Raw genomic sequence first — 13,511 nt, 5'->3', positions numbered from 1 at the left:
CTTCAAACATGTTTTACCCTCCACGTTCTTTATGTTGCTGTTCTAATTCAGTAACCACTAATTACAGATTCTTTGTTTTTGACAGGTCCATATAGAATGGGGCGTGGTTAAATATGATTGCCTGCGCGATAAACCCTTTCCATAACCTTGGACAGTGATGTAATAGTACAACATAAAAACAAACTATACACAATAGTTGAAAATGGTTGAACTCATCAGATCAATACAAAGCAGAAAGACATCTAACAAAAATAAAGACCTGGAATAGGTTTAGATTGTCCCCTTTTGTTGACGAAAACAATGATTAATTTACTACAGATCATACTTTTCCTTATGACGATGTTGATACTAATATACCTTTTGTATTTGTTTCTGTCAATTGAAACGGTGACCATGGGTTCTAAGTAGTTCTACTACTGTAATCACTAGCCAGTTAATATTAAGGTTGTGAGTATGAACCCGGCTCGTGTTGGTGCACTCGACACCAATCTTCATTGAATAGGATTGTCAGTTTCCTATCGAAGGTCGGTGTTTTTTCTTGCTTCCTCCACCAATAAAGTGCTTAAAGGTGGAGTTGAATCACCAAAAAATCAATTATGAAACGTTAACTGTATACGACTTTCCTTATTACACGACAAGTGATACTTACCCAGTTAACTATATTGGATTTATTAAGGGCATACGATACAGTTTTGATCCCGTATTTAAAGTTTAATGAAAATTTCAATATTGGCTATTTTTGGTCTGATTAAATCAAATATGTAATAAAAAATATACCTTCATGTGCTACTTTTTGAGTTGAATGAGGTCGAAATTTTGTACATTTGCTCAAAATTCGGATTTGTGGCCGTATTTTGCCTTTTAAAAGAAAGGCATAACTTTTTTGTTTTAAAAGATAAACACAAATTGTTTTTTGTTAAATAATTTGCAATTTCTGTATTTTATAAGTATCCTAAACATTTATGCATTTTTTTTTATCAGAAATAACTCATATCTATCAAATGGTCATGAATTGAGAAAAAAAAACGTAATTTTTTGCTGTATATTAATCAAAATTAAAAAAATTGCACTATTTACAGTTTTACAAAATTTGGTCCATATAATCTCCCTGCAAAATGAAACAAAATGTCGTTTTAAAAAATAGGGGTCCATGCACTCGTTTTCCAATTAAATCAGTTTGAATGATAAAAATCAGTCGAATGATGCATCTTTTCCCGATATGTCACAGTTTGACGTCGCGAAAATTACATTTTACGTCAGCAACGTCATTACCTCCCCTGTAACTGTATCGTATGCCCTTAAGCAACGTTTTTATGTAAGTAGATTTTTCATATAGTGTGACGTGATATTATAAAAAAAAATGAAAGAAAAGGACGATAACTTCTTGTCATGTTGGTCTGTGTACATGGGAGTTTATGTAATTTATACTTACTTGGTTATAATTGTAACACTTTGAAAACAGAATCTATCTGACATTTGTAATAAATATTACTTACCAGTATTTTCATGTTGTAAATACAAAGGGTCAACGTTGAAAGTTCTGTGTAATGCTCCACTATTTTTTACCCTTAAATGAAAAAGTCATACTTATGTAATACTTTTAAAAAAAAAGCTCATTCTTAAATCGATCAGTTGCATTTGTTTTCAATGCTAAAGCATATTCATTAATTTGACAAAACGAATAAAATAAAATTCCCAATAATATTTTAAAAGAACATTTTCACTTTTTATTTCATTAGATTTGTTTTATTGTCCCATACAAGAATATATATGGTTTAGGGGTGGGGATCTCGACCGTTTACGAGTTTGCAAACAGAAGGGGGTGGGGATGACCCCCAGGGACTTGCTTATCTTTATACGTAAATTGATATATGAATAAATCTTAAACAGTTGTTGTCAATTCGTTTGATGTGTTTGAGCTTTTGATTTTGCTATTTCATTAGGAACTTTCCGTTTTGAATTTTCATCGACATTCAGTATTTTTGTTATCTTATTTTTTTCTAGATTGTTAAAACTATCTGGAAGAATGTATATCTTCTAATTCTACGTTGATTGCATGAAAGAATGATTATGTAAATCTCATTTACTAGTTTTATATAGATAATTAAGTCATATTTTATGATCCCTAGTGCGGAGTAGTGCATGTAGGATGTGTCAATAAGCTCTGAATAAATTTGAACGAGAAAAAAACAAAACATACAAAGGGAGAAAAATGACATGTTGTAAGATAATGATGAAGTTTTATTTGTTACTTCAGATAAACATTCAATTGACTACTGATTAGTTTTAAATACAAGAGCGAACGATTTTGCATATTCATCAGTTCATTATTAATGAGTGCACTTGTTACAGTTGAAACTTTATATCGTTGAAGGTCGCTTGTTAACCTGAACTCATCTATTCGATCGAAATTGAAATCAATGATACAACATATACATGTAAGTCTGACCTATATCGAGAGTTACATATAGAAATTGGTAACAAGGGTTATACAAACAAAACTTAATGACAAAGGAGAGGACTTAAGCTTCATACTCCTAAACGTTCCATTTTTTGATATCCTGCATATGGAATATTTGTCTCCACCCGTTCATATCATATTCCATACGTTGCATGTTGTATTTGTTATACTGTCGTCTGCCCTTTTGATCGTTTTCCGTTTTTGATATGACATTACCAGTTTGTTTGCGATTTATGAGTTTGAATATCTCTGTGGTATATGTACCGCTAATATCTCGTTTATACATCTTTATTTTTTGTGTTGTATGGTTTCTAGTTCTTTGAAATATAGTTGTATTCACTTTCTAGTCAGCAATACAAAAAGTGGTTAGGGAAAAATTGTGTTCATGCTTTTCTGTCTAATTCATATACTAGTAATAAAATTAAGAATGGAAATGGGGAATATATCAAAGAGACGATAACCCGACCAAAGAGAGGATAATAGCCGAAAGCCACCAACAAGTCATGAACACAGCGACAAAGTCCCGCATTCGGAGGTGCTCGTACACCAAATATTTGTTTATTTTGTTTTTTCCTACAAATCCTTTGTAACATACAATATCCAATAAATGTTTTCAACATACCACAATGCCGTACAATCAAAGTGCACCATCATCCATTTCGAAGGGTTAAATGCAAACGAATTGGCATATTCAACCCCTTCCATATACTTCCTGAATTCTGGGCAGATGAATGCAGTCCCAGCATATGCTGCATCGATGTGAAGCCACAATCCTTCTCTTTCACCTGCATTAGAAATAAATGAACAATTAAGAAGCTAATGGAATTTGTTGCGTCCTTGGCGCTTTTCAGAATTCTTTTTGACCAGGAATGATTATACCAAAATAATTGAAAGTCAAATATGCATGACTACTTAAACACGTGACGTCCACCTACCGAATATATTAATAAATATTATTTTGCGTCTGTAAAACTTTTCTGGATTCTCCATCATCGGGAACGCTCATACATCAAAATTAATTGATAAATAAGGAAGCCTTGCTACTTTCCGTTTGAATTTTTCCATATGGAGTTCAGTATTTTTGTAATTTTGCTTTTACTTCTTTACCACAAAAGCAGATATATTGTTTTAAAAGGGTCTAAAATAATATCTTAATCCATCTTAGGTCAACTTTGCCTTAAAGAGTTTAACCCTAGCCTGTTCATGTTGTTTTAAAAGTTTTTATCTATTTATTAATACATGTACATAATAGTTATGAATACTACGTATCACTCCTACATATAGTAATATAAAACTGTACCATGAGCAACGCAATAACAGTATGCACCATTTTATATAATTTTAACACGTTGTGTCAAAAATTCAATTTAATTCACGTTTTAGCATTCAATTTTAAAACATCATCTGTTCAAAGAAAAAAGGTCAAAATTAATTTTATTTTACAATCATTAAGGCATTGTAGCATATATAATTATTTTCTAACATTGGCACAGTCGTGCTTATACATTAATAAGCTGAGCTAAGATATAGTTCCAATGAATGTTTCACTTTTCAACATTTTCTTTTAGAATAGCCAAGATGCAATAGAGTTTATTTATACTGTGCACGATTGTATATAATTCGTGTTGTAAGATTTGTGGTTATTTGTAAAAGAGTATAGTTGAAGAACATGGTAGGCAATATCGCCAGAAGACCCACACTATTAAACTAACGTGTCAAATGACATTTCAAACATGTCAAATGCCAATAAGGTTTTTTTGCAGTGGGAGTTATTCTGAGTTTTTTACGATGTATTTTGACATTATCTACGGTTTTATTTAATTATCTGAATGCAGTTATACTTACAAATTGGTCCTAGTTCTTTCAAGTTATCGAATGCGCATGCACCTGTTGTTCCCAAGGTGGCACACACCTACAAGTAGAATAACAGGGATGTATATTTGATTATCAGGCTCAAGTTAGTACACAAATATCATGACTACGGATACTCCTACAATCTTTTTTACTTTTCATATTTCTACAAAGATATCACCGAATTTTTACTTACCAATAAGACAACCTATTGATTGGTTCGTGTTGCACAACTTGTAATTTTCGATGTTTTTTTTTTTGGGTATCAATGTTGACCGTTTTACCCCTGTTCTTCTTATGTTGATCTTTTAAATTGCCAACCCAGTTGAATTTGAGCACTCCTGCACTTATAAACTTATTATATATATAATTATATTATGATTAATTAAAGTGTAGATTCGAGGCTAATAATGAAAGAAGCCAATTTAAAAAACAAACAAGTCAAGTAGCGAGAACCTTGAAATGAATTATAAAATTGAGAATGGAAATGTGGTATGTGTCAAATAGACAACAACCCGACCATAGAAAAGAAACAACAGCAGAAGGTCACCAACAGGTCTTCAATGTAGCGAGAAATTCCCGCACCTGGAGGCGTCCCTCAGCTGGCCCCTAAACAAATATATACTAGTTCAGTGACAATGAACGCCATACTAATTTCCAAATTGTACACAAGAAACTAAAATTAAAATAATACAAGACTAACAAAGGCCATAGGCTCCTGACTTGGGACAGGCGCAAAAATGCGGTGGGGTTAAACATGTTTATGAGATCTCAACCGTCCCCCTATACCTCTAGCCAATGTAGAAAAGTAAACGCATTACAATACGCACATTTAAAATTCAGTTCAAGAGAAGTCCGAGTCTAATGTCCAAAGATGTAACCAAAGAAAATAAACAAAATGACAATAACATACATAAAACGGTATCAAGCCGTCTTCTCTGTCTTTGTCTATAACCTCTTGTATTGCATCACCACGCATGCTTAGTTCGTCGTCACATTCGATAAACCTCATTTTCACAAGTGCAATCAATCCTGCTTTTTCAACCGATGAATGAGCCTAAAAAATTTGAAAATATTTTTTCATAATATCAGACGTATTTGGTGAAACTGTAGAAAAGAAAATAGAAAATGAAAAATAACACACACAAGGACAATTAATGATAAAAACATTCGTTTTTTTGTACATTTGCAGGAAATTTTTACGTCTTTACTTAAGAAATAAATCCTACTTTGTTATTTCTACAAATGGAAATTGATGGAATTTAATAAATAAGCGACATAGAAACGCTGATATAGAATATGTCATGATTGATTGAACTCTTTCGAACGTATTTTTTTCGAATCTTTCAGTCGCAAATAATATAAAAATTACAATTTCAACGATTGTTTTGGAATTCTTACAAGATCTTACAAACCCGATCTTTTGTAATCAAAAGAAAATGTCAAATGCCATCTGTTCTCTGTCATGTAAAGAATCGTTTGACATTAGTGGTATCAGTTATCTATTTGTCATGTGACATTAATGGCGGGAATATCAGTAATGTCATCTATTTCTCATCAGGCCATTAACCAAATCTGATATATCTATAGTAACCTTGAAAGCAAGAGGCAAAAGGAAAAGTACGAAAATGAGGGAATTTAATTACACTGTGTGTCTGAAATTCAAATTTCATTACACAACCAATTTGATAAGTATCTAGGTTAAATGTTCTATTTTCATCAGACATCGCCGTGTGACTTAATTTTTGCTCAAACTCCATGGGACGAACTCTTACTCTTTGGAATGAATCCAATCTTTTTTGGTTGATTTTACAAGGGAAATTAATCAAAATGTACATAAAAGTCATAAAAGCATCATGTAGTATTGAATAGTTCATACCTGGTCCGAACAATAAGCAACAAGCCTCGAATTGATTTCCATATCTTCTAGTCCTGAGTTTTTGAACTTCCGGAGTATTTCTGTTCTAGCAGCCAGCAATGCTATAAAGGTACAGTCACTTGCTGTTACCTGTTAGATATTAAGAGATTTGTCATTGATGTTCTATCACATAATGTGTACTCAATATGAGCAATACATTGGATGCCAGTGGCGGAGCAGGATCTTGTTAAATTAAGTTGTATTTTGTGGACTTGTTCGTGTTTCGTTTTATTTTTCATATGCCACGATGTCTTTACTTGTACCCCCCCCCCCCCTTTTGTAGCATTTTCCAATGTGTTTTTAACTTTTTACAAAGCAATCGTTATACATTTCAAAATGCGCTTTAAAAGCGTACTTCGTATATTCTCTTCTAAGAAAATATAAAAACATATATTTGTTTATACTATTTCTGTCATAATAGAATTCGACGTTCTTTGAGTGAAGATATTATTAAATATTATTGAGAGAAACAAAACATTAGTACAAAATTAGCAAATATATGTTGTGATAGATAGAATGAACTTAACTACCTGTATAACTCCTCCTCCCATTGTATTACCTGTATAACTCCTCTTCCCATTGTATTACCTGTATAACTCCTCCTCCCATTGTATTACCTGTATAACTCCTCCTCCCATTGTATTACCTGTATAACTCCTCCTCCTATTGTATTACCTGTATAACTCCTCCTCCCATTGTCTGTTTATTACTATGTAAGAAGTCTGAAGGTAAACCAATCATTTTACCAAGCCAATCCATTACTATTGTCTCTAACTCTGTACATGCTGGACTTGAAGCCTAAAGTAAAAACAACAACGTATGCATGGATTAACAAATTTATAAATCGCATAATGTACAGTGGCAAACATTACACATATGTAGGACGATAAGTTGTTACTGATATATTGAGATACCTTGATTCTGATAAAAAGATAAATTGTACCTTTTAGCGTATAAATTGACAACGCGTAGAAAGACATATTACTCCGATGCATTATTCTGAACCCAAGTCTAAATTCTTTGTTTTAACTCCTAAATACTGCCTTCTTCTTTGAGAAGCTTCAGATACCCACAATATGTATCTGGTGTGTTAAAATGGAGCCCGGAAAAATACAAAAGATACGCAGTATGGACTTATTTTGAAGACCGTACCTTGACCTTTAATGGTTTATTTTTATAAATTGTGCCTTGGATGGAGAGTTGTCTCATTGGCACTCTTACCATATCTTTATATATCTAAATATTATGATAATCGTACATGTATTTGATCGATAAGGTCAGTTGTAAAATCATAATTGTTAATACTATGTTTTGGTTGGAGCTAAGTGACGACACATTCATGACATTGCTGGTGGGTTTTTGTATTAATAAATTAATAATAGGTGGTCTGTAATTGTTGTATCATGACTTGAAATAATTCTCTTTTTCGTTAATTATTCTTTTGAGATCGTAGCACTTTTTATTGATTGATGTGTCTATCAGAGGGGTAAAGAATTGTAAATGATAAAATTTCACGTTTTTGTTGTCTTTCGGAATTTTTGGTTTTTATAGCACTCTTCACCTTGGTCTTTGTACTGTTTTGACTAGAGGACATCTGTTGAGTCGTGTGTAGATGAAGCACACGCCTCGCTAACCGAGGTTTTAGCTTAGAAGCTTTGATGGACGCCTCCGGGTGCGGGAATTTCTCGCTACATTGAAGACCTGTTGGTGACCCTCTGCTGTTGTTTTTTATTTGGTCGGGTTGTTGTCTCTTTGACACATTCCCCATTTCCATTCTCAATTTTATTGATGATTTTTTTTATTCTATTCACTCTCTTATGTTCCTTTGAATTCGTTTTGTATTAGTTGCATGATTGCGATAGGCTTGATTTTATGATGACTCGCTCTTGTAACTAAAGCAATATCTTAATTATTTCTTTTCCTTTCATAAAAATGATTTAATTTGAACAAACTTATTTTATTAATAGACTAATTAACTAATTTTCCTTTTAAATTAATATTAGCTGACAAATATATTAAACGAATTTGGCAGATTGAAGTATAATTGCTTAAATTTGAATAAAATCAGAAACCAAATTTAATGATTTGCGTGCCAGCATGGTATAGCAAGTTGGTAGATTATATCTCAAAAAGAACTTGGAATAAAACTGTAGATTGCATCGCATACTTCTACATGCTACTTTTTATAGACGAGTTTATCCAAAGGCTTTGAGAGATTTTATCACGCTTGATATTTGCTTTTAATTTCTCAATTAAAGTGTTTGGGTGATTATCTTGACAGAACTTTTAACACTTAATCCCCGTGTAACTAACGTAATAAAATAAAAGTTTTTTTCAGATAAAATAAAAATAAATTACCCAAAAAAGAAGCATTTTACACTTCTAGCATGTTAATTTTTTTTTTACCTTAATGAGGTTATGCTAAAATCCATAGGAGAAATCAAGATAACTGATTGTGTGGTGAATAAATAATAAAAAGCGACCACACATAACGGACATGTTCCATATTGTACAAATTCTTCATTACAGTGCTTTAAATGGTTTACGGTTTCACACGCCATTTATGCAAATACCGATACATTGATATGCATGTACTATATCAAATGACAAAAAAGAAAGAAAGATAGAAATAAAATAAGCTCATGTATATTATTGCTATACTAAATTATTTTTTCCGCGAAATTAACGCATTTTCAGAATGGCGGGCTTTAATACCAGTCCTATTGTTGTCTTAAGAAAGTAGCAACAACGGTCGTTTCTAAGGGCTTGGTTTCCGACTGTACTGACTCCGTCAAGTGCGATTTGAAGTTCGTCGAAAAACATATTACATTGTATAACTTAGTTGTATCTTTCAATGATACACATCTATTTAACGGGTATGTATAGAAATGATATTAAAATGTAATTAAACATATTAGGACATTAAAAATTTTATACTGATTTTTTATGTTCATGCAATCACAAAATACTTACCCAGGTAAAACCAAGGCAGCCAATGGCATCCGCTAACATATCACCTAGCAATGACGGAAAGGAGTTCAAGGCCGGAAAATATGCATGCATGTATGGGCTCTGCCAGTGTGTTATCTGAAATAAATTAACAAAGATAACAAGTGATGGCTTTTCTTGTCTTGAATGAAAATTGTTACTTGCAAATCGATTATGCTGATCGATTCTATATAAGTTTTTTGGTTTATCAAAGGGGTAAATACTTGCCAATTTAGTTTTCGATGAAGTGCTTTGTAGACTGTTGTAAGTTTGGTCATCCCTAAGTTTTCTATCAATCGGCAGTTAAACGCTTGACAAAACAAGGGCCCGGTTGGTTGGGATTGATGCAGAGATTCGCAGACACGGTAGGTCTGAATTGGGGATGTCAAATAAGATCCGTTCGTGGAAAGAGTTTGACGGTCTCTGCACGTTAAGAACTTATGCTACAACTATTTGAGGGATATGCAGGTGGTCGTTCCCTATTCATTATACCTTCATCTTCAAGTGCAAGTCAAAGTCTCCCGCCCTTTATCCAAGTCGATCAATTACATGTTCAAACTGTTCTTATTTGTATTTGTTTTGTTTTCGTCCTGTATATGAATGAAATATTTGCAACTGGACGTAAAACTAACATATTTTTTACACAAATAAGGCCGTTAGTTTTCTCGTTTGAATTTACATTTTCATATGAGTGCCTTTTATAGCTTACTGTGCGGTATGGGCTTCGCTCATTGTTGAAGGCCGTACGGTGACCTATAGTTGTTAATGTCTGTGTCATTTTGGTCTCTTGTGGACAGTTGTCACATTGGCAATCATACCACATCTTCTTTTTATACAATCATTATCATAGTGACATGTTTATTACTGTATAAGAATAAGATTATTTCAAATCAACACATCTGGTTCATTTGGTTGTGATTTTTTAAATTGAATTAATAAGAAATAAATTTGTACAATAATACAGCAGTAAAGTGGTACAGCAATGAATTGCAATAAATTAAGGACTTGCATGTCTTTTAAAAATATATCTCCCGTTTATTTGAATATTACGGAAGCGTATTAGCGCCACACATTTTTTTTTATGTTTGTCTTCCTATGTTTGCGTTATATAACGCAAACCTTTGCGATATAACGCAAACATTTGCGTTATAACGCAAACATTTAACATTTGCGTTATAACGCAAACCTTTGCGATATAAAGCAAACCTTTTGCGTTATAACGCAAACCTTTGCGTTGAACGCAAATATCTTGATTTCAATTATTCATTAAGTTTTGTATATACATGTATGTCCGTCTGTCATTCATTTCGGATGTGATTTACTAGTAGATAAAAAAGAAACATACATACAAGGCCACATCATTATAATAAATATGCATAGGGATAATGGAATAATTGAAGTGCAATTATACATAAATTAAGACTGATTTGTGCATCAGAAAAGTATATAATTTAACAAGAAAATAGATATAGTTTAGTTTATAGTCATATTAAAATTGAAAGATCAAAAATAATGTCATACAATTGTGAAACCTCCAAGTCAAATAGACAAAATGATCTTTCTGCTTTAAAATGAATTATTAATAAGGAAACATTTTTTTTAAATCTCAGAATATGATCAAGATTCTTTGATAGAAAGTCATTGAATTTTCATTTCAATATAATGAAGTATTTTTAAGATGCTTGGGTAGCAATTTGAATAGAGAGAACATAATTTTATTAATAAAACATCTTCATTCTATACATTTATTGCCAAAGGGTAGCTTGTTTGAATCTAACCTACTTTACACAGTTCTCAAACGAGATCTTACTTTGGAAGTATATTTATAGTCGGTTATAGCTATATTAGCATGGTTGATTTTTTTCTTAGGTATAACCTCAATTTACTCAATTGTCTTTGTAATATATATACTAGTAGTAACTTGGATATCGTTTTTGGGGACCTTTATAGTTTGTTGTTCAGTGTGAGCCAATGCTCCGTGTTGAAGACCGTAATTCGGCCTATGATCATGTTTTACTTTTACGAATAGTGACTTAGATGGAGAGTTTTCTTATTGGCACTCATACCACATCTTCTTATATTATTCTGTTCATTATTAGTCATTGATATGATCTAATTATTCAAGCAGTTTACTTTGCAATTACTACAAAGGTGATACATTTTATTATATACAGCCTCCTCCATTAATAACTACTGTTTTCTTTGAATCTTAAATAAGAAATAAGATAAAACAGATGTTTGCGTTATAACGCAAAGGTTTGCGTTATAACGCAAACATAGGAAGAAAAATTAAAAAAAAAAATGTGTGGCGCTAATACGCTTCCGTAGAATATAGCTCTCTCCTTATATCTCTATTAAATTATTATTCGGTCAGAAATTGGATTTCACCTTTGACCTCCCGGCACTGGTCAATAATTGTTTGATGAATTATACACAATAATTATATTGTAAGAAATATGTCGCTTATTAAAACCCTTCAGCCGTGAACAACCGTGACAAATTATTTTTTATAAAGATCATGATCGTAGCAAATTGATACTGAGACATCAATTCTTAGAATTAAAAAATAAACATTGTATCTTAGCTTCCCAAATGTTACATTAATTGAAAAAATTGGGAACCAGAATATATTTTGAGGAAAACACTAAAAAAAACCTCTTGAAGTTATTCCCTTAACGCTATTTCAAACTGTATACAAAAGACTATACATGATGATTCAATAAGTGACGTAAGACTATTTTTTAGCTAGACTTAAAGCTTCAAAATAATTAAAAGACTTGGCAAGTTAATAGGTGAATGTTTCAAGTTGTTTTTCATTTTTTATGAAGTGAAAATTTGGTAGGCCATACGACAGAACGTTTTGTTGGCTTATTTTTTTAGATGATTACATCAGGATGGAACACATGTAGTTGTCAAATAACAGGTGTACTTGTCAAATAAGACCCCCTCCCCCAACCACACTCCGAATAACATAACCATGATTATTGTTTGGTCTGAGCGTCACAGATGAGTCTAATGTAGACGAAACGCGCGTCTGGCATATCAAATTATAAGCCTTGTACCTTTGATAACTAGTTACTATTCCTATCCAAAATTCATGTTTAGCATCATAACTTACTCCTGGCATGATAACACGTTCTACATCCCTAAATATATCGTCCCATTGCTCTCCGTCTTGTGGTGCTGTTTCTGGCACCAGAGTACGCATGTAACCGGGTGAAACATTCGGGAACACTCTTCTTTGTCGTATATTTTGTAGGTAATTTGCTATATAGTCTACCATCTCTTTACCTGAAACAAGAAGACATCTATTAAGTAATGCATTTTCGAAAGAAAAAATACATATCTGTGTTCTTAAAGGCTAAGTTAAGATTATACTATAAAATGTGGAATGCATGTTGGTGCACTATTTTGTGTTTCATATTTCCCCATTTATATAAGAAGTTCAATGTATCATTTTTCAATTAAAATATCATTATGAACATTCAAAAGAATACAGAATTTTATTGAAATCAAAGATTCAATAATGTTTGAAAAACAGACGGAATAAATACCCTGTGTCCATGCTTTGCTTGTAGTGGACACATGACCTGTATTTGGTCACTTCGTCTACATGAAAAGCTTGGAAACAAAATATGTATGTTAAAGTGATTGGGAATAAGTTTGATCTTTAATTGTATTTAGTGTTGATCCTAACGTCAGACTTTCTCCTCAAGCATTGCATTGTATATGTGCTTTTTACGCTCCATTTCGTTATCTCTAACGTACAGGAAAGGATTAAGAATGTTATTGGATTCAACATATTTAAGAAGTTCGAGATTATTTACATACTTCAAATGCATTTTAACCATTTAATCTGAAAACAAGAAGATGTGGTATGATTGCAAGTGAAACGACCATATCCATTCAAAGACCAAAAGGTACGGAATGTGATTCATTGCAGGTTACCGTGCCGCCATTAACAATAAGTCCATCTCAAACTTTAACATGTTTAATCTTCCTATATCTATTTAATAGCAAAATGTTATACTATTCAAAAGAAATAAAACAACGGTCAGATTAACACTAAAATAAACAAAAATAAAAGAAACGAACAGCAACTACTAAGGACAACTGCTTGATAGTTTGTCCCTGCATGGTGAGACACAGAAACACTATGCGGCGGGCTTCAAATCTCTGTTAGTTCTTGGCCCTCCACAGAACTTAATTTGAATGTTTTAAGCAATATAATTTCAGGGATGTTTTTTTTCAATAGGATAAGCATATAGAAATTGATTATTTATCACTAGTCAA

General features: G+C 32.4%; 1 protein-coding gene across 1 annotated transcript in view; it reads right to left on the bottom strand.

The window, feature by feature from the left end:
* Nucleotides 1–13,511, bottom strand: part of LOC139496002 (aromatic-L-amino-acid decarboxylase-like) — a 46,114-nt gene that overhangs the window by 10,796 nt on the left and 21,807 nt on the right. The window contains exons 2-9 of the mRNA XM_071284437.1: nucleotides 12,337–12,509; nucleotides 9,204–9,317; nucleotides 6,906–7,028; nucleotides 6,192–6,320; nucleotides 5,226–5,369; nucleotides 4,307–4,373; nucleotides 3,084–3,246; nucleotides 1,497–1,567 (exon numbers count right to left, since the gene is read on the bottom strand). Coding sequence (XP_071140538.1) covers nucleotides 1,497–1,567; nucleotides 3,084–3,246; nucleotides 4,307–4,373; nucleotides 5,226–5,369; nucleotides 6,192–6,320; nucleotides 6,906–7,028; nucleotides 9,204–9,317; nucleotides 12,337–12,509 — 984 coding nt within the window. The remainder of the gene's footprint in view (nucleotides 1–1,496; nucleotides 1,568–3,083; nucleotides 3,247–4,306; nucleotides 4,374–5,225; nucleotides 5,370–6,191; nucleotides 6,321–6,905; nucleotides 7,029–9,203; nucleotides 9,318–12,336; nucleotides 12,510–13,511) is intronic.

The sequence above is a fragment of the Mytilus edulis genome, chromosome 11 (assembly GCF_963676685.1).
Source record: "Mytilus edulis chromosome 11, xbMytEdul2.2, whole genome shotgun sequence".
Classification (NCBI taxonomy): Eukaryota; Metazoa; Mollusca; class Bivalvia; order Mytilida; family Mytilidae; genus Mytilus; species Mytilus edulis.
The sequence above is the reverse complement of the archived record's forward strand: the minus strand, read 5'-3'. Positions and strand labels throughout refer to the sequence as shown.